The sequence below is a fragment of the Exophiala oligosperma genome (assembly GCF_000835515.1).
Source record: "Exophiala oligosperma strain CBS 72588 unplaced genomic scaffold supercont1.7, whole genome shotgun sequence".
In the NCBI taxonomy this organism is placed as follows: domain Eukaryota; kingdom Fungi; phylum Ascomycota; class Eurotiomycetes; order Chaetothyriales; family Herpotrichiellaceae; genus Exophiala; species Exophiala oligosperma.
In genome coordinates this window covers 75645-96744 of record NW_015622824.1, presented here as the reverse complement: position 1 = coordinate 96744, position 21100 = coordinate 75645, and the positions used below count along the sequence as shown (strand labels likewise).

General features: G+C 51.1%; 9 protein-coding genes across 12 annotated transcripts; 5 read left to right on the top strand and 4 right to left on the bottom strand.

The window, feature by feature from the left end:
• Nucleotides 1-65: 65 nt before the first annotated feature.
• PV06_07348 lies at nucleotides 66-1739 on the top strand. 2 transcript variants are annotated; one of them, XM_016408581.1, is made up of 5 exons: nucleotides 66-306; nucleotides 467-660; nucleotides 714-989; nucleotides 1045-1314; nucleotides 1369-1739. In XM_016408581.1, exons 2-5 carry the CDS (start codon nucleotides 532-534, stop codon nucleotides 1408-1410), a joined length of 717 nt encoding a protein of 238 aa, XP_016260335.1. In that variant the 5' UTR covers nucleotides 66-306; nucleotides 467-531; the 3' UTR covers nucleotides 1411-1739. The 2 variants fall into 2 exon arrangements, with proteins under 2 accessions (XP_016260335.1, XP_016260336.1); XM_016408582.1 differs by lacking the exon at nucleotides 66-306 and having other exon boundaries at nucleotides 319-660.
• PV06_07347 (uncharacterized protein) lies at nucleotides 1666-4903 on the bottom strand. The gene is made up of 2 exons (XM_016408580.1): nucleotides 2145-4903; nucleotides 1666-2056 (listed from the first exon to the last, which is right to left on the bottom strand). Exons 1-2 carry the CDS (start codon nucleotides 4793-4795, stop codon nucleotides 1996-1998), a joined length of 2712 nt encoding a protein of 903 aa, XP_016260334.1. The 5' UTR covers nucleotides 4796-4903; the 3' UTR covers nucleotides 1666-1995.
• Nucleotides 4904-5116: 213 nt separating this feature from the next.
• Nucleotides 5117-5823, top strand: PV06_07346 (uncharacterized protein). Its single transcript, XM_016408579.1, has 2 exons — nucleotides 5117-5323; nucleotides 5385-5823. Exons 1-2 carry the CDS (start codon nucleotides 5157-5159, stop codon nucleotides 5611-5613), a joined length of 396 nt encoding a protein of 131 aa, XP_016260333.1. The 5' UTR covers nucleotides 5117-5156; the 3' UTR covers nucleotides 5614-5823.
• A 163-nt stretch (nucleotides 5824-5986) lies between these two features.
• On the bottom strand, nucleotides 5987-10067 carry PV06_07345 (uncharacterized protein). The gene is made up of 2 exons (XM_016408578.1): nucleotides 7594-10067; nucleotides 5987-7546 (listed from the first exon to the last, which is right to left on the bottom strand). Exons 1-2 carry the CDS (start codon nucleotides 9668-9670, stop codon nucleotides 6195-6197), a joined length of 3429 nt encoding a protein of 1142 aa, XP_016260332.1. The 5' UTR covers nucleotides 9671-10067; the 3' UTR covers nucleotides 5987-6194.
• A 221-nt stretch (nucleotides 10068-10288) lies between these two features.
• Nucleotides 10289-12213, top strand: PV06_07344 (small nuclear ribonucleoprotein Sm D2). The gene is made up of 3 exons (XM_016408577.1): nucleotides 10289-10365; nucleotides 10481-10513; nucleotides 10815-12213. The coding sequence occupies exons 1-3, from the start codon at nucleotides 10343-10345 to the stop codon at nucleotides 11101-11103; spliced, it is 345 nt and encodes a 114-aa protein (XP_016260331.1). The 5' UTR covers nucleotides 10289-10342; the 3' UTR covers nucleotides 11104-12213.
• On the bottom strand, nucleotides 11304-13525 carry PV06_07343 (dihydroxyacetone kinase). Its single transcript, XM_016408576.1, has 5 exons — nucleotides 13413-13525; nucleotides 12995-13322; nucleotides 12592-12939; nucleotides 11986-12540; nucleotides 11304-11909 (listed from the first exon to the last, which is right to left on the bottom strand). Exons 1-5 carry the CDS (start codon nucleotides 13424-13426, stop codon nucleotides 11373-11375), a joined length of 1782 nt encoding a protein of 593 aa, XP_016260330.1. The 5' UTR covers nucleotides 13427-13525; the 3' UTR covers nucleotides 11304-11372.
• Nucleotides 13526-15345: 1820 nt separating this feature from the next.
• Nucleotides 15346-16958, top strand: PV06_07342 (uncharacterized protein; the record flags this gene model as incomplete). The annotated part of the gene is made up of 4 exons (XM_016408575.1): nucleotides 15346-15818; nucleotides 15866-16251; nucleotides 16311-16784; nucleotides 16855-16958. 4 exons carry the CDS (start codon nucleotides 15346-15348, stop codon nucleotides 16956-16958), a joined length of 1437 nt encoding a protein of 478 aa, XP_016260329.1.
• Nucleotides 16959-17539: 581 nt separating this feature from the next.
• On the top strand, nucleotides 17540-19295 carry PV06_07341 (uncharacterized protein). The gene is made up of 3 exons (XM_016408574.1): nucleotides 17540-18065; nucleotides 18157-18359; nucleotides 18546-19295. Exons 1-3 carry the CDS (start codon nucleotides 17829-17831, stop codon nucleotides 19126-19128), a joined length of 1023 nt encoding a protein of 340 aa, XP_016260328.1. The 5' UTR covers nucleotides 17540-17828; the 3' UTR covers nucleotides 19129-19295.
• Nucleotides 19209-20835, bottom strand: PV06_07340. Of its 3 annotated transcripts, none has more exons than XM_016408572.1 (4): nucleotides 20465-20835; nucleotides 20050-20419; nucleotides 19750-19967; nucleotides 19209-19649 (listed from the first exon to the last, which is right to left on the bottom strand). In XM_016408572.1, the coding sequence occupies exons 2-4, from the start codon at nucleotides 20262-20264 to the stop codon at nucleotides 19345-19347; spliced, it is 738 nt and encodes a 245-aa protein (XP_016260326.1). In that variant the 5' UTR covers nucleotides 20265-20419; nucleotides 20465-20835; the 3' UTR covers nucleotides 19209-19344. The 3 variants fall into 3 exon arrangements, with proteins under 3 accessions (XP_016260326.1, XP_016260327.1, XP_016260325.1); XM_016408573.1 differs by having other exon boundaries at nucleotides 20481-20835; XM_016408571.1 differs by having other exon boundaries at nucleotides 20050-20835.
• Between the last annotated feature and the right edge of the window lie 265 nt (nucleotides 20836-21100).

Below are 21100 nucleotides of genomic sequence, written 5' to 3'. Positions count from 1 at the left end.
GAAATACGAGTAGCGACCTACCTGAACTAGAGAAAGCCCGTCTTGACACCCGGCCAACTCATCGACTCGTCTCACTCGCTTCTCCCTCCAATCGACGACCCCGTCATCGCCCGCCTCCCAAACTCCGAGACTTCCTCCTCGCCCGTCGCATTTCAGCAATCTATCCAAGGACGCGTCTTGTTTTTCTTTTCCGATCTCACACCTACTACTACCTCCATTTCTGCCTCAATTGTTCCTACTGGCGTTGCCTCGTTTCCATCCTCGCCTCAGCCCCTTTTAAACGACTCTTGTCGGCGAATCTTATCGGTACGTGTGTCAATAGATCCCGTGCTGCTTTATCGCGACCGGCCTCGGCACTTCGACTTTGTCAACAATACCCCATCAGCGCGCTGACCACGTCCCTGCGTTCTTCATCTTTGCTTCATTCTTTACCTATCGTTACGCCGTACTAATCGCAATCGATCAGAAGCTATTGCTTCCATCAGATAAACCGAGCGATCATCTACGAACGCTCCTCGCGCATCTTCCAAGATGTCTGTCAAGTTCGAACAAGAGCAGATCTCCACGACGGGAGGTCTGCGCGGTGGAAAGCATGAGGGACTCGGACACAGAATTGGCGAGCGCTTGACGGGAGGACATCAGACGACGGGTTATCTTGCTGTATGAATATGGACTTGGAAGAACCGCATTGCGCAATGCTCATACCTGCCCAGGCATACCTTAAACAGCTCCAGTCGAACCCTCTGCGGACGAAGATGTTGACATCAGGCACATTATCCGCCCTGCAAGAGCTACTTGCATCGTGGCTTGCCCATGACCGCAGCAGACATGGCCACTACTTCAGCTCCAGAATCCCCAAGATGGCTGCCTATGGCGCCTTCATCAGTGCCCCTATGGGTCATTTCCTGATCGGATTTCTACAATGGGTCTTCTCTGGCCGAACCAGCTTGAAAGCGAAGATTCTTCAGATCCTTGCCAGCAACTTGGTGGTATGCGATCTCTTCTCCCCTCATAATGTAGCTAGCCCATCTCACCTTTCTTTAGGTCGCTCCTATCCAGAACACCGTTTATCTAGCCTCCATGGCCGTCATCGCTGGTGCTCGCACCTGGCACCAAGTCCGTGCCACGGTCCGTGCTGGCTTCATGCCTGTCATGAAAGTTAGCTGGATCACCTCCCCGCTGGCTCTGGCATTCGCCCAGAAGTTCCTTCCAGAACATACTTGGGTTCCATTCTTCAACATCGTTGCATTTTGCATCGGTACATATATCAACACTCACACCAAGAAGAAGAGGATCGAAGCGTTGAGAAAGAAGGTAGGTGTCTGAGGCCTTTCAACACCCTAAGTACGAGGCTAATTAGATCATCAGCACTACGGTGACGGACGGAGCTCTGCTGGAGAACGATACTAGAGAGATGTATATCTCTTTTGTTGAGTCGAAGCGTGTGCGGAGGCAGAAGGGAGGTGGAACGGAACAGTTTGAGAATGAGGGTCGGATGATTGATCGAGCTGGAAGGCAGAATGTGGTTCAGGCAGGTTCTCCATAATGGCTTGCTGTTGACTTGTCTTCTCTCTTCGATACTTGCTGGATGGCACTTTCATTTATCAGTGTGTGGCTAGTTGGAAATGTTTGGAAAGTCGGCTACTGATGCGGAAATGTTTGGTTGTCTGCGTACGCATTTTATTTCGTATTGAAATAGCCCTGAATTGACTATAACAATCGCCGCCATTTCCAACCACTACGAGGACACCATCGAATCGAAATCAAGAGGTGCCAGGCCTGCTATGCGTTCTGCTGTCTAGTAACCAGTATTTTACCGCCCCAAATCGCGTTCGTTGTTGTCATCCATTGTCATTCTACTGTGTACTGGGTAATCATCCTCCGATAACGTCCAAATGCCTGTTCCGTTTCTACGATTCCCACAAGACTATGACTCTGCTGCTGCTGCTGCCGCCGCCGCCGTTGGACTCGTCCCAACGCTCCCAACAAAACGACTCAAGCCACGTACGAATAGGTATTACCCTCGTCTCTCTCCATGTATTCCTTTTCGATCAATCTGTCGGCAAAACACACAAATTAGTATCAAAGCCCTCTTTTTCCTTTTCTTTTTTTTTTCTGGAATTCGTGCTAGGGGCGAAACTTACTTTTCGATATTCCTCTTGATGTCGGCCTGGTCCAGGACCCCCCTACTCATGGTGGCCTTGATGACCTCGACGATCAGTTCGTTGTGGCCAATCTTCTTGCGACTCTTCATGATGCGGACGATGGCGGCCTGGGTCTCGTAGTGGCGGTCGGCGGCGACTCGCTCGTGAGTCTCCTTGTTCTCCTCCTTGGTCTCCTTGAGTTGGATCTGGTTGATCTTGACGCGCAGTTTCGGGTCGACAAACGCCGCATTGAAGGTGAAGGTATCGGTCTCGTTGACGTCCCGGCCGCGCGGGTGCTTCTTGAGGACCTGGTACTTGGCGCACGCCAGAGACTGCAGCGTGCGTTTGAGCTCGGCGTCGACGAGGCCCGAACTGGCCCGGATCTCGGTGTACGTCAGATGCTTGTCGGCGGGGACGTCGTTGAACAAGAGCAGCACCACGGCTTGGAATCCAGACACGACCAGCTCCTTCCGGCCCCGCGGGAAGTTGGCCCGGAGCTGGCAGTGCGCGAGCGAGTGTTTCCACGTGAGTTTGCGGCCAGAGTGTTTGGCCTTGTAGTGCGTCTCGAAATCCGCCATGACCTTGGCCACGTTGGGAGGGACGTTGACGCTGACGTCCGGGTACGTGGGCCACGCCGCAGACGAGAGGACATTGACGTGCAGGTCTGGGCCGCTCGACTTGGCTCCACGGTCGTCGAGAAGTTGGTTGTACGACATCATTTCTTCACGCGCAAGGTCCATGTCTTTGAACATGGACTCGAGATTGTGGGTGAACGCGGCGCCGCATTCGTTCTTGAGACGTGTAAGCATGTTCCGTTCGGCATCGAAGGACGCGCTGCGGCCCATGAGGAGACGTCGAGCCAAATCTTTCTTGTAGAACGCTTCGAAGACGGCCTTGCCATGGACGAAGCGGAACAGGTCCAGCGCGTTGGAGAGGTGTTGGTTGATCTCGGCGTCTTCATCGGCGGCACCTTCGTCAAAGTCATGCTCTTCTTCCGCCTTCGAGGCGTCTAACTTCTGCGTTTGGAGACGGGGGATCGCCTTGACACCCCCCTTGAGGAGGAGATCGACGTGCTTGGCGATCATTTCACCGGGCTTGTTGTTATCCGTGTCCCAATTCGACTGAGTTTTCTTGGTCTTGTTGATGAACGACTCGAATGCCTTGTGTAGTACGTTTCCAAGCGTCTCATTGTTTCGGAAGCAATCCTTCAGATATCGATCCAATTGTCGCTTGAAGTCGAGCAATCTGACCACCATTTCTGCCTCTCGCTTTTCGTCAAACACAATCGCCGAACCTTCGGTCTCGACGTATTTACTGAAAGTCGGTGATATTGTCTCACCTCGTTCCTTCCTCTGCAGAAGCATGTAGAGCCGTCCAACCTCTTCAAATTTGTCGTCTTCTAGCAGATCCAAAATACTGTCCTCGCTTGTGAGAAGATTAACTTCCTCTGCGACCAATATTTCGTCAAAGAGTATACCAATCTGAGCCCGTGTACTTCGGTCCAAGGTGAGAAAATCACATCGAGCCATTTCCTTGTCCAGAAGATTGGAACAGTTGGTCACGTATGCTGCAAGATCGGACTTGTTTGAGTCCGTTTCCTTCCACGACTGGAAGTATGATTCTGTCGTTGACTGGAAAAGAGGTTCAAAATCGCTAGAGTATATGCTCAGCTCGTGTAACGAATCGACGGCTTGTCGCAGCAAACTGGTGTCCTTTTCGTTCAGTCCACCCCTTCTGTCCATATCGATCAGAGTCACGACGCCCTTGAGGACCTTGGGCTTGATGATTTCATCTTGGAAAACACAAGATCTGAATTTGAGGAGCCCCATCTCAGTAATGCTAGGGTTCTCTGCCGAACGCAGCAAGAATGTTTGATCCAGATAGTAAAAGACTTGACGGATCGTGAGCAGCTGCTTCTGCCATGTCGCCCAAGCATGGACGAAAGTCTGCAGAACATCGATATCGGAGGAATTGGCTTGATCACGGCGAATACCGTCTTTGACCGTGTCCGCAAGATGCGTTTCGCACTTTAGGCATAATCTGGCATAGAGTTCGGCGGCCTTGCCTTGCCGGCAGACGTTTTCGGCTCCTTTGTAGAGCTCTTCCAGAGAGTATGGTTGTTTCTCGTTCCTGAAGATGGCATCCAATGCCTTGTCCTCCTGCGCCCAGGTGCGTTCAAAGTACTGCTGAGGGTCTATCCTCGGGACCGTCCGTAGGTTCTTCACCACCAGCTTCTTAGGCCCTTGGTGTGGATTGAAGGGCGTCTTTGGGTTTGACGAGAAGGACACTTTTCTCTTCTGAGACTCCGGGGAGTCAGTCAAGTCGACGACGTTGCTCGTGGCCGACTTGGAGGAGGTGAAGGTGTACATGTCCTTGTTGGACAGCTGCTTGGGTGGCGGGGAAGCTCTGGTGTTCATCCTGACCGCTCCTTTCTTGTTTCTATTGCTGTCGTCGTCCCAGTCAACAACACCGTCACCTTCATTCGAATCGTTGCTCTGCCGGGAGGATAAAAGTTCGGCGATGGAGACTCGAGGCTTCTTCTTCGATCCCGACGGCGCTGTAGGGTGGTCTTCGTCCGGCACCTTTCTCTTGGTCGCAGACTTGGAAGTGTTACCTCGATCCGGCGCCTTGCTCTTGCGTGATGTAGTCATCTATATGGTCTCAGATTAGGGCTGGGATTGGCACATAACGAAGGGAGCCCACGACAACTGACGAAGTCGATTTTGGGGGAGGTGGAAACGACGGTACGCAGCCTGACGCTTCCATTGCGGGCGTCAATCCATCACCACACACAAGCCATTCGGCGATTGGCGGAGATAGCGAGTATACCTAGGTTGGAGCATATGTACGACTCTCTATCTCAATCTCTTTTGATTCACCGTAGCCACTCTACGCGTCCAAACGCGTCCCAGAGTTTGCTGATGGACTAGAGACTTTGTTTGAACACTCTACGCATTCTGCCCATCTACGAGGGACAAGACGAGATAGGAAATTTACCTGACACCAGCAAACATGAACACCATGTCATCACCCAGAATATTACCGTCCCACCTTCACGCATTCGCCCCGGGTTCTGCCAACGGCAATACCGTGCGGGTGCTGGGGCAAATCACCACGGTGAGCGGGGAACAAGCGACTCTGACCTGCGGATCTGATGGTGTAACGATCCTCCTGTCGAGGTAAGCCCTGCATGACGCACTGAACCTAGGAGATGGACGTAGCTAATCATCTATCTCACAGAGAGTCCCACGTGTCGGTCGGGTCCATGTTCGAAGTTGTCGGCAAAGTAATCAACCTAGATGGCGGACAAGGTCTAGGATTGCGAGTCCTGAATGCGACGGAATGGCCGAGAAACGAAAATGGACAATTGCCTGATATCAAGTTGTTTGAGGCCGTGGTCGATGTGACTCATCGTTATAAGAGCATCTTCTACGGAGAGAACGAGAATGGCATGGACGGGGGATATTGAGATGACGCATGAAATCAGCATAATGAGAAACGACTGCGAGCTCGACTGATGTGCAACCTAAATAGGAACACAGAGTCTGATGGGAGACCTAGTGTGACCACTCAACACGTCTCTACCGGAAAGTCTCGCACAAAAAGATCACGGTGTGGATGATTACTACGGGCGTGCCGGCGCTGCATAGTTCCAATGCTGTGAGAGCCGATCTCGGACCCTCAAAGAATGAAATTGAAATCCTGAGCAGTGTACGGAGTATATGTCAAAAGATATTACGATGCCGCGGGTAGAGACAAAAGGCACGATTCATGCTGAAATGTAACTAAAATCAATGGTTTAAGAACTGACATCAAGGAAAGAGCTCAGATGATATCTGCTTCTTTGATAATGGCCTCGCTCTGCATAATCATGTCCAGCAGACTCTTTCGCTTTTGATTTCATACACGTCATTAGCCGTCTGGTACTATACATAAAACCTGTATCGCTCAAAAGAATGAAGCTGCAAAACAATGCCATCCTCTATGACACAAAGCCCACCCAAAAAACGTGGGTTCATAAATCTTGATAAGTTTCATTCGTGGGAGCACTTATTTCACCTTCTGGCTTCGAGGGCTCCTCCTCAAACTCTGACCTGGTGTAGCCAGGGCTAGCGCAGAAGAATCAGGATAGGACTGTCCTGCATTAGAATCAACCATGCTGTACCACATATCATCCAAGCAATGATCAGCATTGGGAAAGTCAAAGAGACCTGCGGGTGGCGAACTAGGCATCATTCCCGTCGTTGCAAATGGATCTGCGAAATCGCTGTCCAAACGATCAGTCGTCAGCTCTGAGAAGTTGAAGTTGAGCAGTTGCTCGGCTGACATCGGGGATGAATTCTTCAGAGAAGGCAAGTCAGGAAAATCGAAAGAAATGGCCTTCTTTGGCGGGCTCTTCTTCGTCTCAGCAATGTCGGATATCTTCCCTTCGCCAGGCACGTTTGTGATGAAGGGAGCATCGCTGAGTATCGCATCATGAATCGAACGTGTAAACGGGGTCATCTCAAGCACACTTTTTGAGATGGTGAGAGTGGCTGTAGCGGGATGATGTCTTTGCTTTGATCTCGGCGTGCGGAAGTTCGGTAACAGGTCGGCATTGGGAGACATTTCAGCGCCGAATTGTCGTTGTGGAGTTTTGGAAGGTGTCTTGAGGAGCAGTCTTTCCGATCGTCTTTGTGGTGTCATTGGAGGGGGCAACTCTACCTCCGTCGATCCTTCATCAAACAAATCTGCGAGGCCATCGTCAACGACAGCAGCTGCCGGTTCTGCATTCTCCTTGCCATCGACAGTAATTGCTACAGAACCTGAATGCGTGGCAAACACATCTCTCGTCTTGTTAAGTCGAGGGCTACGTCGAACAAAGGCGGGAAGGTGCGTCACATGCTTCGCTGCAGCGGTGAATTGACTTGGATCTGATCGCACTTGTGGTTTGTCTGGGGACGGAAAGAGTTGTCGTCGGATAGGTTTCGGCGTCAGGTCGATCTCAATGGGAAGTCCCTCAGAGCCGTTGCGATGGCCAGGGCTTGATTGTACCTGACGTCCGGTTGATCGACGGTGTTGACGAGCCTGCAGTCCTCTGGGTCCAGGGCCGGCACTACTAGCCCTGAATGTGCGTGGCATCGAAGGCAACTGAGGTTCATTCTCGTCGTCAATTGGTAGGTCATTGTTGGACATTTCGTTGTCATTTTCCTCGGCGTCAGGTGCTTCGGTGGCGGTGTCGGGTGAAGAATCGTCGCTAGCAGGTGTCTGGGCATCACTTTTAAGGTTTGCGTTTGCATTGCCCTTCTTCGGATCTTTTGCAGTATTGTTCCTCTTTCGCTTGCCCTTTTCCTTCGGATCCTTCTTTTGCCACTTCTCACGAGGCCGTGGGCATCTCTGTTTATGAAACCACAAGCCACAAGCTAGTCAAATATTAGTCAAGTCGAGATCACACTGAGACACTACTCACGGTTGCAAAGTATGATAGCTGTCCATTTATCTTCCTCGTCTCCAGCTCTCTTCTCAACCTTGTATCCTCTGAAAGTTTTGACTGAGCCATCTGCATTCGTTTCCAGAATTTCCTTGTAACAACATTCTCCTGTTGCCAAGGATGTCTCGATCTGGTCCCAACCACTGTCAAAGACTTTCACGTATGCTCGACGCCATGCCGGGGTCTCGATGGAGCCACAATTGTCACAAAATGGCGGCATCTCTCCTTTCGCAATAGCATTTTCGAGCCTAGCCTTGGTCTGTTCCAATCCTACTTTCTTCTTGGTTGCAGCCTTTGTCTTGGATTCGTCCATACCAAATGCGTCTGACATGATGGCGTCGCTATCTGGAGCCCATGTTTGTGCTCGTTGAATATTTCTCGGTGCAGGATCACTTTTAGGGACCAACGCAGGGGCGATCGGCTTGAGTCGTTGTTGCTCCCGTCTTTCTTCCATAATCTGGCGTGCCCTGGGGACCGGTGCTGGCGCTAATCTTGGAGAAGACATGCTCGCTCGAGAGGCAGCGGTATAGGACTGTGCTCTGGCCAAAGACCGCGGAGCCGCTTGTTGAGGTAGGGGAGGAGGCACCATTTCAGTTTTTGGAGCTTCGGTAGCCATCTCGCCAAAATCATAATCATCGTCGAAGACAGTTGGATACTCGGAGCCATCAGCAGGTTGCAATTGTACAGCACTTTCACCACCATCTGTCTCTTCGGGTTTTTCCATGATAAAGTCTTCAAAGTGAAGGAGTTGGTCATCGCCAAACAAATCATCAAGGTTGCCACTCATGAAGCCGGAGTCATGGCCGGCCAAAGGCGGAAGAGCAGGACTCGTAATCGCTGGCTGTTCCGGCATCACAGGAGGGGAAGAGGGGATATTCGCAGGCGTACTCGAAACGCTTCGACCTCGCGTTTCTTCGGGTGAGGTCATAGGGATATTTAGAAGCTCCGAGTGCGAGGTAGATTCAAGGGCTGGAGATGATTCTCGGACCTGTGTACCTTGCGCAAGATTGCTTGGAGCGTTCTTTCGTGGTCGTCCAACCCGACCACGCGGCTTGCCCGACTTGTTGACTGGAATGGGAGTGGGCGGTCTGACAGGATCTTCTGCAGCCGCAGCAACCTGAGATACACCAGGATTTATTGGAACAGGTCGATGCAGTCGTACGCTAGAGGCGGTGCTAGCTGCAACACGTAGAGAATCTGGTTGACGTTCGATGTTGAGGTTAGACTTGGAAGGCCAATCTACCTTTGTTATCTTGGCTCTCTTTCGAGCCGGACCTTCCTCCATATTCTCTTCACCACTGTAGTAGCCCGAGTTAAAAGAATCGCGTCTTGAATGCGACACCTGCCGCATGCCAGCTCTCGAACTAGGTCTGGATTGGGTTGGGGCCTGACGTGACGAGGCACTGAATGCTTGGGTTCCAGTTGGTGTGCCTGGCCTACTAAGCTGACCTGGAATCGGTAAGTTCTCTCCGTTGAGCATCCGCTGCATATTTTCGAGGCCAGTCGTATCGACCGGTGAACCTGAGCGAGTATACTGTCCGCCAGCCCCTGCCCCCCAGGGACGAATACCGTCTTGAGAGCTGATACTGCCTGATCGGTTTCGCTGGAAATAAGTGTTGACCGGCCTGAGTCTCAATTTGACTTCGAGAGTCTCTTGGGCATTTCTCGAGAACAAGCCCATAACATTCTTTGTGATTCTCCCTGTCACCATAGCTTCGCCTTCGCTTCCTGCGCCCTGTTCCTGATCTGACATTGTTTTTGAGAGCATACCCTGGCCTACCAGAGGTGTGTCCGGTTCTGAGTAGTCGTAGGCATAGACGGTGTAATCATTATCGGGGTTAGCTGTCATTTCTGGGCTGGCTGTCGTGATAGCTTCGAGGCAAGTTCGTAAGTCTATGACGCCGATTTGGTTGGCCTCGTCCACGAACGCAGTCTGAACATCCAATGGATGGGGCCATCTTGCAAGGTGGTTATCTTTCTGTTCAACATCGAACGTGTACAGCACCTTGAGTCTGACTGTCCTAACCGAAACGCCCTCGTTGGGAGACGTCGCCATTTTTTTCGGATTGTTGAAGACGCGTGCTGTTCAGAAAGCTGAACGCCTGTCAACACGCGGATCGTCGAATTGTTATAAGGCAACAATCATCGCGTGTGAGAACCGAAGGAGGCGGAAGAGTTTGGTCAAGCTCGTAGAGCGTGTCAGTCGATCTGCTTTTCTTCGATGGAGGTGGTGATAAGTGTTGGAGAGGTAGATAGGTAGGCAAGGTTGACGTCGAATGCAACGAAGAAAATATGTCCGGTATAATGCTTATGGTGCGGAGGTCAAACAACAAACGAAGGCTTTTTATCAAGGTCCGGGTACAGAATAAAGGTGAAGAACAAAAGGTGAGAGGCAGGTAGCAAGCATCCAGCTTAGACCTCTTCAGATACGCGTTGCAATGCGGAGCGTGTCTCTTGGAGTTTAGTTTAGAGGCGCGCCACGGTCGGTGGGGAAACTATGACGAGGGCCCGAGCCAAGGAAACTGATTCGAGACCCGGTCAGCGGCTTTTAAGTGGCGTTAGGGGCGAATAGCTTGGTTAAAATCTCCTCGAGGTTACCTTGGAAACTTATCCGAGTATATGTCTTGGCGAATTCCGATCTCCAAATTGAATTGAAGAAGAGGGCATTTTGAACATTTCATCCTTCGGCCTGGGAATTCAGTCGCCTTTAAGTATTCCTTCAGCAACCATGGCAGACGCCTCCAAGATTCAGTATGTCCTTCCTGTGCCCCCGGCGCTATGACTCAACACCCTGTTTCTGCTTATCTCCGCAATTGTTCGAGGTTGCGCTAGACTTGTCTACCATCTGCTGACATGGTCTCGATAGGGATCTGCTCAATAAACCGCGAAATGAGTTGACGTATGTGGATACCCTGCTCCCTTTGTTTTTTTGGTGTTTCTGTCCTCCCATACGTCCGCTACCACCACAAATCTTTCCGCCCGCCCCTCTGGAAGTGACTTTGGGTTCCGCTCCGCCCCCAACGTCCGCTTCGCATTTTATCACCACACATGTCCTGCTGACGAGGCTGCGCTCTCAATCCATCACTTGGGTATCGCAAATCATCAAGATGGCATGGGTCGAGCAGAATGATGCTGTTTCCTTATACGCATTGATTCTATGTACTCCGGAAAATCTTTGAAAGATACTAATCTACCCGCAGGGAGTACGAAGTTTCCCTTCTCGAGGCTCACGAGCTCTCCACTGGCCCTCTGTCAATTCTCATGACCGCTACCCGAACACATACACAAGTCCTAATATCATGCCGGAACAATCGAAAACTCCTCGCGCGCGTCAAAGCGTTTGACCGACACTGCAACATGGTTTTAGAGAACGTCAAGGAAATGTGGACGGAGAAAGGCAAGGCCGGATCCAAGGGAGTCAACAAGGACAGGTTCATCAGTAAAATGTTCCTTCGGGGTGATAGTGTCATCCTGGTTTTGTTGAGTTGAAGTATTTCATGACCACCAGAAAAAATAAAACATGCAATTTTTACAATGGGATCCAGGCGCATGCATGGGTGCGGCGATTTCAAACTCGGCAGCGGTGAGGGTTTTGGGCTTCCATACGGGCATAAGCCGGGACGAGATGATTGGGAGCATTTGCTTGGGGGAAGCGCCGTAGACAAAAACAAGTGGGCAAAAGAAGACAAGGAGTGATACCCTACAAAATCTGATTAAGTGCACAAAAGGCTGACTGTTGCCTAATCTGAGCTGATTATTCATGAAGCATCTGCCAATCCCACCAACATCTCTGACAATCCCCAGGCGCCAGGGTCGGGGATCTTGCCCATCCACTCGCTTTCTCCGCCAACATATACGGCTCGCCCTAAGCTTGCCTTCATGGTCTTGGTCTTCTCGGCGCCTTCCCTTGCTACCTGGGCTGCCTTCTTGACATCACCGGTGCTCGCTAACGTATCCACGAAAGGCACCAGGGCATCCATAACAGTCCTATCCCCAGGCACGGCAGGTGTGTATTTGCCGAGTGCTGTCAGTGCAGACTTGAGGGCCGCGGCCCATGTCTTCGCATCCATTTGTTTTGTTGAGCCTGAATCTTGCTCCCGAAGGCCATGAACCAAGGCATTCAGGTAAATCGAAAATAGCGCTCCACTCGTGCCGTCCATGTGGTGTTCGACCACGGGCACAATCTTATTGACAAACGAGACTGCATCGCTAGGCAGTTCCCCTGATGAGAGCGCCGTCAAGACTTCTTCGGCTCCTCGTTTCAGACCAGTGCCGCAGTCTCCATCACCCACGATCTGCAAAGCGTCAGAGTCATTTCACTCAGTTCGACGAAGGAACGAAGTCAGGTTATCTCAAGGAGGAAGTACTCACAGTATCGAACCGGGTGACTTCTGGCTCAGCAGCGATCATTTTGTCAAGGCCTGCTTTCAGTACGGACAAGGTGCGCTTAGGGTCAATCGACAAATTACTGGCTTTGAGATCTCTGGAGCTGTCCGCTTCGTGTTCCATCGTGGAATCGTTCTTCGCATTCCATGTCTCGGTGTTGATGGGTGCGGACCAGCCCAGAGCCTCTGCTGGTGCATCGAGCAATTCGAGCATCGATTTTCCAGGCCCAAGTCCAGTATCTTCCAACTTGAGTATTGAGGCCGAGAAACCCATACCGTTGAGAGAGGTGATGAAGGTGCCGGAGATGGCTCGGACGGGTGTGATGCCCCAATCTTCCTTCAATTGTTTATACACCTCAGCGACAATGCCTCCCATTTCTAGGTTGCTAACGCCGCCAAGGTTGTTGATCAGAAGGACGACCTTGTCATCTTTGGTGATATGGGCGAAGTGTCTGTCTTTGTCGTTTGGATCGAGCATTTGAGCAAGCATAATCTTGACGAGTTCGGGGAGGGTGGCAGTAACACGACGAGAACCGGGTTCCTATACCACGTTAGTCGAATCTTCAACTGCGCTCCCACCATGTCATCTTACGTTGTGAATACCCATGCCGACTTCAATCTCATCGTTCGGGACCATTTCCTCTGAATCTGCCGCAGGAATCTCTCTTCCAGGGACATGGACATGTTCCATAGAAGAACCAACAGATACCAGGTTGTCAGCCACCTGTTTGGCAAGGTTGTACACTTCTTTCAGGCTGCCACCGGCTTCTGCAAGCGCACAGATGATCTTCAGCACAAGAATGGAACCTCCAATACCACGCCTGCCGACCTTTCCTCCCTTTTCCCGGCCAACCCCGACATCATCGCCAATGGCATAGAACTCGGTGTCGATTCCAGCAGCTTTGGCTTTTTCGGCCGCCAGACCAAAGTTCAGAACATCCTATTCGCGTTGAATGTCAGTATAATGGGAATTTATAGGGTATCGGTTCACCTACTCCGGTATAGTTAAAGGTGATGACCAGAACGCCCTTCCTGGTCTCCACTCTCGACATGATCGCTCTCTGTACTTGAAGGGTGTTTGGTGAAGCGAAAATTGTCCCGGCGACTCCAGCGGTGACAAAGCCCTTGCCACAGAACGCTGCGAATGCCGGTTCATGGCCGCTACCACCTCCTGTTATGATCGAGACCTTGGGATTCTCCTGTGATTCCTTGGTGGGTCTTCGATATATGACCTTATTCAGAGAGTCGAAGGCAAGGGAGGGGTTGGTAAGGGTTAGACTGGCGAGAGAAGTCTGCACCAAGTGCGTGGGATCATTGATGAAACTGCAGGTCACCTTGTCAGCATACAAATCTAAGCAGTATGCTCCGGAAAGAGCCTGTTGAGCTTCCTTTGATTGCGTCAGGGAATCTTACTGTTTAGTCTGCATTTTGGCGACTCCTCGACTTCTTGCTGGTATCTTGTTTGCAGTGGGAGAGTGAGAAGAATGATCGAACAGGAGCAGAAGGGTGGGTATGCTTGCACTGGGGCAGCAGGAAATATAGCCTACACACAGTCGCAGTTCACAAACTACCGCAAGTTCCCCGCAGCGACGACCGGCGAGGGGGAGGCAATGGAGGCTTAGTGCCGCCCCACACCACGCCTAGAAAAAAACCACGAGTTTGGCTGGTCAGGCCTGTACAGGGCCATTATCCCACTTAAGAATGGGTTTGCTGCTGTTCGGTGTTGAGAGACCGAAGTTCAACTACAGTTCTCTATTACAGACTCTCAACCCAACGATGAAGCACCTGTGCTGTACACTGTATCTTTGTTTTCCTCGCACACCCCTCTGCTTAGCTCCCAACACGAAGGTGACAGTAGCAGATGAAAATTGTTCTCTACCCCTCGGCTGGCTGTTTTGGGAAGTCCGAGAATGTGGCTGTACCCAACGCAGAGCTCGGCATCAAACGCCGACCCAAGCTTCTGTCTCGACCGGGGCGGCTTGTCAGAAGTTGGCGCTTCACACAACAATAGCTCACGGAGCGATTTCAAAGTCGAATTTTGAGAAGTCCGTGGGGGTACGTACAATGGGGGCCGCCATCTTACGGCGCCCACGGGCAACAGAACCCAGCGAAAATATTGTGGAACAGTCGACAGGCTACACTGAATCTGCCCAATTGGTTTTTGCCGTGAGAGACAATCGGATGTGAACCGGCAATATGCCGCGCTCGACGGCGAGACGGGCGTTTTCACACAAGCATCTTTGAGCTTTCCCATCAGACCTCGACATTTGGCTTCAATATCACTTTGCATATCAAGAAATCTATACTTCCACCACGGTAAGACCTTGTTGGTTCTCTCTAGCGTGATGGTGTTGTGCTATGCCTGGTTCCCTACCTGATTTCTCGTTATGCGGGCCCTCCGCGGGTTTGTGCGGGCCAAATGGGTGTTGCTTGGGTGGGGGAAACATGTGAGTACGTGAGCTTCAATGCAGCTGAGATGGGGGTTTCATGCTGCGGTGAATCTCACAAGGTGACATACGTATGATGAAGAGAAACGACGTTCATGTTGAACTCTGTGAGCAGATATGAGAGTAACCATGATTGAGTCTTCAGTTTCGACTTCGGATTTCGGAGCGATAGTTCTTCCACCCACGTGATCTTCAACAACATCCAACCTCAGCAAGACCTTCGACTTCTTTCATCTCTTTGTGGCTTGGGTATTTGCTATGCGTAAGATCTATTTAGTGGCCCTCGGTTTCTCAGTGACTTGTCGGATTTCCAGTTCCTCAGACAACTGGGCCCGCCATGATTATAAACCACGTGCGGCGGCTTCCTCATTCCGAGATCTTGAAGCTGCCCGATTTCAGAGACTCACCAAGAATGCATTTAACATCCCTAAGTGCACCCTTATACGATGAAAGTATTGAAATTGATGTACATGATATTGCCCTTGGCTCCAGACTGATAAAACTTGTCATGTGCCGACAAAATGGACATTGTTCACTGGAATGAACCCAGCCGGGGAAATAAAACCTCCAGATCTCCGGCTGAGCGCTTCAGTTTCCCCAGATTATGCAGCCACCAGTACGTTCTGCACCGCAATCTTCATCTGAATTAGGAGTTCGTCTCTAGAACGCACCAATGGGAGACAAATTCCTCCTCCCGTTACCTTTCCAACATGGAGCCTTGCCTCTTTCCGAGGTCGTTCCGAGGATGCTATTCATAACTCGCAGGACCGCTCGGGTGCTTTCGAAAGCAAGCACTTGCGACCTGTCTTTAAAGTGTCGGTCTGCTCCTCACTGGGAATCATACCCATCTTGACAACATACCACAAAAAGTATTGTTCACGAAAGTATAAAGCGGAAACATGTATTTGAAAAAGGCCTCTGACGGGAAGGGCGTCGTTCCTTGCGTGATCAATGGAGAAGCCCTCAACCTGCCCGACTCACAGAACTTCCCAGTCATACAAGGGTCAACAGGAGAAACGGTGCATTATGCACAGAGTGCTACGGTGGAGGTCGCCATCGCTGCCGCGGACGCCTCATGGAAAGCCTTCAAATCTTGGAAGAAAACAACAGTGGATGAGCGTCGAGACGTGCTCCTACGAGCAGCCGACATACTTGAAAGGAGAGGTGACGAAGCCGCAAAACGAAACACCACCGAGACCAGCGCTTCCAACAGGTGGACACCCTTCGATGTCATGTATGCCGCGAAACAAGTTCGAGAGGCAGCCTCTTGTGTGACCACCGCGGTCCATGGCACCATTCCAAGCAGTTCCGATCCCGAAGTCACGTCATTAGTATTCAAAGAGCCTATTGGGCCGGTATTGATCATCCCACCGTACGTATGTTGAAGCTGTGGTTCGCTCCTGCTGATACCTGCAACAGGTGGAACGCTCCACTAATCCTGGCTTTCCGTGGGATTGCTCACATTCTAGCGGCTGGATGCTCGGTGGTTTTGAAAGCGTCGGAAATCTGTCCCTTCACCCATCAGATCATGCTGGAGTGCTTGAAGGAGGCCGGTCTTCCCGCGGGTGTGGTCAATCAAGTTCAATGTGCTCGGAAGGACGCAGCGGCGGTGACGGAAGCTCTGATTGCACATCAAGCGATCCGAAAGGTCGAATTTATCGGCAGTGCGGCTGTCGGCAAGATCATCGGTAGTGTGGCAGCGAAGTACCTGAAGCCGGTGCTGATGGAGCTTGGTGACCAGAGCCCCGCCATCATTCTCGAAGACGCGGATTTGAAAGCAGCAGCAGGTATGGTGGTAGCAGGAGGTAAGTCGAAGGAACCTTGAAACCCAGCTAGAGTGCTCGTGTACTGACAAAAGGCTCAGCCCTAGCACATCACGGCCAATTATGTTTTGGCACCGAGCGAATCATTGTGGTCGAGAAGGTCAAGGATGCATTTTCGAAGGAACTCGTTGCAGCGATGAAGACGATCCCAGAAGCCGGCGACGCAAGCTCGGCTGAGGCAGCCAAGAAGGCTCAGGAGCTGATCCTCGAGGCGGTAAAGGATGGAGCAGAATTTCTGGCAGGGAACGCCGACCTTACTGGCAAATCGTCTCTTACGCCATCGATCCTGACGAATTTGAATCCCAAGTCACGCATCAATCACGTAGAGTCATTTGCGCCTACAGCCTCACTGTACGTGGTCAAGGACGCCGATGAGGCGTTGGCGAGGGCCAACGAGACGGAGTTTGGGCTTTCGGCTTCGGTTTGGACCCAGAACTACAAGAAGGCGATCGAATTTGCCCGTGAGTTGGACTTCGGTCAAGTTCAAGTCAATGGAATGACCATGTATGCTGATGGTAAGTGATGCTCGCACCAAGATAATGCTTGTCGGTTGGACACCTTTACTGACCCAAGAAACTCAAACAGTCCACGCACCTGCGACGGGATACAAGGGTAGTGGCTGGGGGAGTAATAATGGCAGGCACGGAGTTGAGGAGTTTCTGTTCAACAAATGGGTATCGCTGCGTTGATCCCTAGCAGTGAGTAGAGATGGTTGAGGATTGGAAAGGGGTGAGAAGCCTTGTCACGTGTGCCTGTACTCTGGACTGCCGTCTGGCATTCCATGTACGTACGTAATCCGTACGGGTAGAGCAATTACAAAGTCGCAGCGCTGTCCGACGCCCATGAGTTTCGGATACGAATGAAGGAGTGAAATTGTATATCGTGACGGGGTTTACGGACCGCTTCACCAAGTCATCCTCTCAATTACTCAGCGTTCAAGGAAATCCCCATCATGATAGTAGCCAGCGTACTGTACATTGATTCCCAATGTTCTCTGAAGGTCATTTTGTACGAGTCCTCAATCACGACTCCATAACGGGTGAACTTGGACCGTTTCGTCCATGCGAGTACCTATCCAGTGTACGGAGTATATACCTAGGTATGTACGAATACTCCGTAGTACGACAATCCAATGCATATGAGGCGGAGTTTTTACGGAGTATACATAAAATATATTATTTACCCCAACAAATCCTTTTCCATTTTTTGGGGTGTTAAATACGGAGTATTTGTTGTACGTTGTTATCATTATTATTCAGCAATCGATCTTTTGGGGGCTTTAATGAGTACCTTGTACGAAGTAGAGATCTTGAAGTTATGATTTGCAAAGGTCAGTAGACGAATACGAGTACGATTACGGTCGGGTACAAGTTGGTATGTCAAGTCCTATTTAGAACCTCTGCCACTACGAGTCGATTCTTCTCACTTTACCGATGCCATATTGAATTCAAGTGGTCGTAACGTACCTGTCCTTGAAGTGAGACCTCTCTCGAATTACCTAAAAAAACTGTCGGACAATCAGATCATCAAAGTTATATTCTGGAAAACAACGTCCAAAAATGTCACACATCCCAACTCGCCAACTAGGTCGCAATGGCCCACAGGTCACCGCTTTGGGTTTCGGAGCCCTTGGACTGTCGACGTTTTACGGCAAGCCACAACCGGACGAGGAACGCTTTGCGTTTCTGGACCATGCCCACAAGGTCGGTGCGAGGAATTGGGACACGGCTGATGTGTACGGGGACAATGAAGATTTGATCGGAGAGTGGTTCAGACGAAGTGGGAAACGCGACGATGTAAGCCGACCGTCATCACACTCCACGTACCGTCATACCTTCACCGGTACAGCCGCGAGACTCCAAACAACTGATGCATGCCGGTTCGTAGATCTTCCTAGCTACCAAATTCGCGACAGTTTGGCATCCGGACGGGACTAGAACTTTCAACAATGAACCTGGATACGTCAAGGAAGCATGCCAAAAGAGTCTCAAAAGGTTAGGTATCGAAACCATCGATCTTTACTATTGTCACAGATTGAGCGGAAAGACTCCCATCGAAGACATGGTTGAGGCAATGGCTGATTTGGTCAAGTATGAAACACCTCCTCATACTTCTTCCTTCCTTCCTCCCCATCCACGTCAATCCCAATCACTTGCCACCACTTCCTGCCACTGTTCCTCGTTCTTTTCGTTACCACCTCCCCCTAGCGTTGAATACCTGACTAGACGCAATTTGGCGAGATGGAAATGCTAACAAGTCCTTTCAAATTTAAAAAGACAAGGCAAGGTCAGATACCTAGGGTTGAGCGAATGTTCAGCCGAGTCTCTTCGAAGGGCGCACAAAATCCACCCCATCTCGGCCGTTCAGGTCGAATACAGTCCCTTCACGACGGAGTTGGAATCCCCCCAGATCGGACTGTTGGACGCTTGTCGGGAACTGGGCGTGGCGGTCGTCGCGTACAGCCCGCTCGGCCGGGGGTTCCTCACGGGTCAGTACAGGTCCCTGGACGACTTTGACGACGACGACATCCGACGCACCCTCCCTCGGTTCTCCCCCGACAACTTCCACAAGAACCTCGAACTCGTCGACCGGATCGTGTCGCTCGCCGACAAAAAGGGCTGCACGGCGGGACAGTTGACCCTGGCCTGGCTCATGGCCCAGGGCGAAGACGTGATTCCGATCCCGGGGACGAAAAAGATCAAATACCTCGACGACAACATGGGGGCGTTGAACGTCAAGTTGACGCCCGAGGAAAACCGAGAGATCAGAAAGGCCATCGAGAGTGCCGAGGTCAGCGGGAGTCGGTATCCTCCCTTCATGCAGGCGTACAACTTTATGGACACGCCGGAGAGATGGTAAAGATGTGCAGAACTCAATAGCTGCCGAAAACTTTGCCACTGTTTCGGAGTGTTGACGATCCGAGTAGGGAAACAGTAAAATAGGGTACTCATGAGGATTGTGATCATGTACCATGTACCTCCTGTGCAGAACTATATACCATTTCTAATCTACTTTTTCCCTGCCCGCATCGCGAGACATGATGCCTTCATTCTCACACGCATCCAAGTGTCCACTTCAATGCAAGTGTTGGGCGAACCAGTAAACCACGGCGTTCTTGGCACGCTCCAGTCCCTTCTTCTGGACGTCGTTGTTAGGGTCTCCCCTCGTGGCGAAACCGTGGGCCAAGCCGGGAAAGTACTGGTAGTCGTACTCGATGCCCAGCGTCGGGATGACCTTGTTCGAGTACGCCTTGAGATCCTCGGTGTACAGAGGATCATTCTCTGGGGACAAGATCTGGACCGGCACGGACACGGCGTCGATCTCGGAGGTCAAGAGAAACGACGGGTGAGCGGTGGAGATGCAGTCTACCAGGTTGTTGCCTATAGAAAAACAAAAACGAAGAACGAGCAGGTTAGTATTTGTACGCCTGGCAAAAGGGAAGGAGGAGACGTTATGAAGAAAAAGAAGAGGAAAACTCACCCTTGGCGCCGAGTTGGAAGACAGCCCAACCTCCATAGCAAAACCCAATAGCCCCAACCTTCTTATAACCAAGTTCGTTCTTGAGTGCCTTTGCCGCCGCAAAGATCTCTGGTCCTCTCTTGTCCTTGCCGTGGCGACCGAGGAAGGCTCCGACGTCAAAGTGCTTTGCCTTTTCAGGATCTTCCAAATTCTCTGGAGGTACGATCTCACCGCCGAAGCTGCAAGAGTGAGGTAAAAAGGAAAAGAGTCAGTTATTGATCGTTTTTGGACACGGACTGATTTTTCGGATAATGCACTCACAAATCGACCAGATACACCGTGGCATCGGCCTCTTTGGCATAGTGGTCCGCCAACACGCGAAGGTTGGTCAATGTCCAGCCAAAGATGTCGTGGACAATGAGGATGGCGGCATCCTTGTTCGAACCAGACACATAGGTGTCGAGACCTGCGATCTTGGTCTCTTTGCCTTCAGGATTGCCCGTCCAGCGGAAACCGGTCTTGCAGCAGTCGCCCATTTTCCGCAGTAGATGTCGAGCAGAATAAGGAGTTGCTTTCAACACCGGACGGTACAGCTATACTTTGTTGAGAGAAATCTTCGTTGAAGAAAAAGGAAAGAGGTTTGATAAAGTATTTTGAGCTTTGGTGGAGGCGGGGAACGGAATGATATTTACTGTACTGAGCTTAGCAAGAGATAAAGAGAAGAGAGAGGACCAACAGGTGCTCGAACAGACCCGACCGACAGTGCCCCGCTCTTGAGGTTTCGAATGGTTTCTGGGATGTTTTTGGTGTTGTGAATCTCACTAGCGGGAGGAATCGAAGTCGGCCACGGCTGTAATAAGTAGCTGGAGGGGGCCACCCGATTTTCGGAATTAGCGTCGGTATTCCGAAAAGCTTCCAAAGATCTGATTCCAAGTTTTCGTACAACACTCCAAAGCGCAAGTTGAGAGGTCGCCGATTTTGAATTTGTCATCCAATGCTGACTGGATCGTGACTTGTTGAGATAGAGACGCTGAACGAGGGGAAAGAGCAGTGTGACATGTTGGAAAGGGGGCCTCAAACCTATAGGCGGTCATGTATGGATCATCAAACAACCTACCGGCAACCGTGCAATGTCGACGGACATGTGTCTTTGATATAGGCTGATACAGGTCATGATGGGGATGACGATGATGATCCTCGACCTGTTTTCGGAGTATCAGGGCATTCCCCGTCGGCTTTAATTGATGTGGGACATCTGGTAAAGGCTGTTGTTCGCTCAGAGTCGTTCTGGTCTTTGGTTATACCAGAGGCCGGAGTACCGGTGCAAAGTCATCATCGTGGCTCGTACAACTTTATCTTACGCGGGCCGACA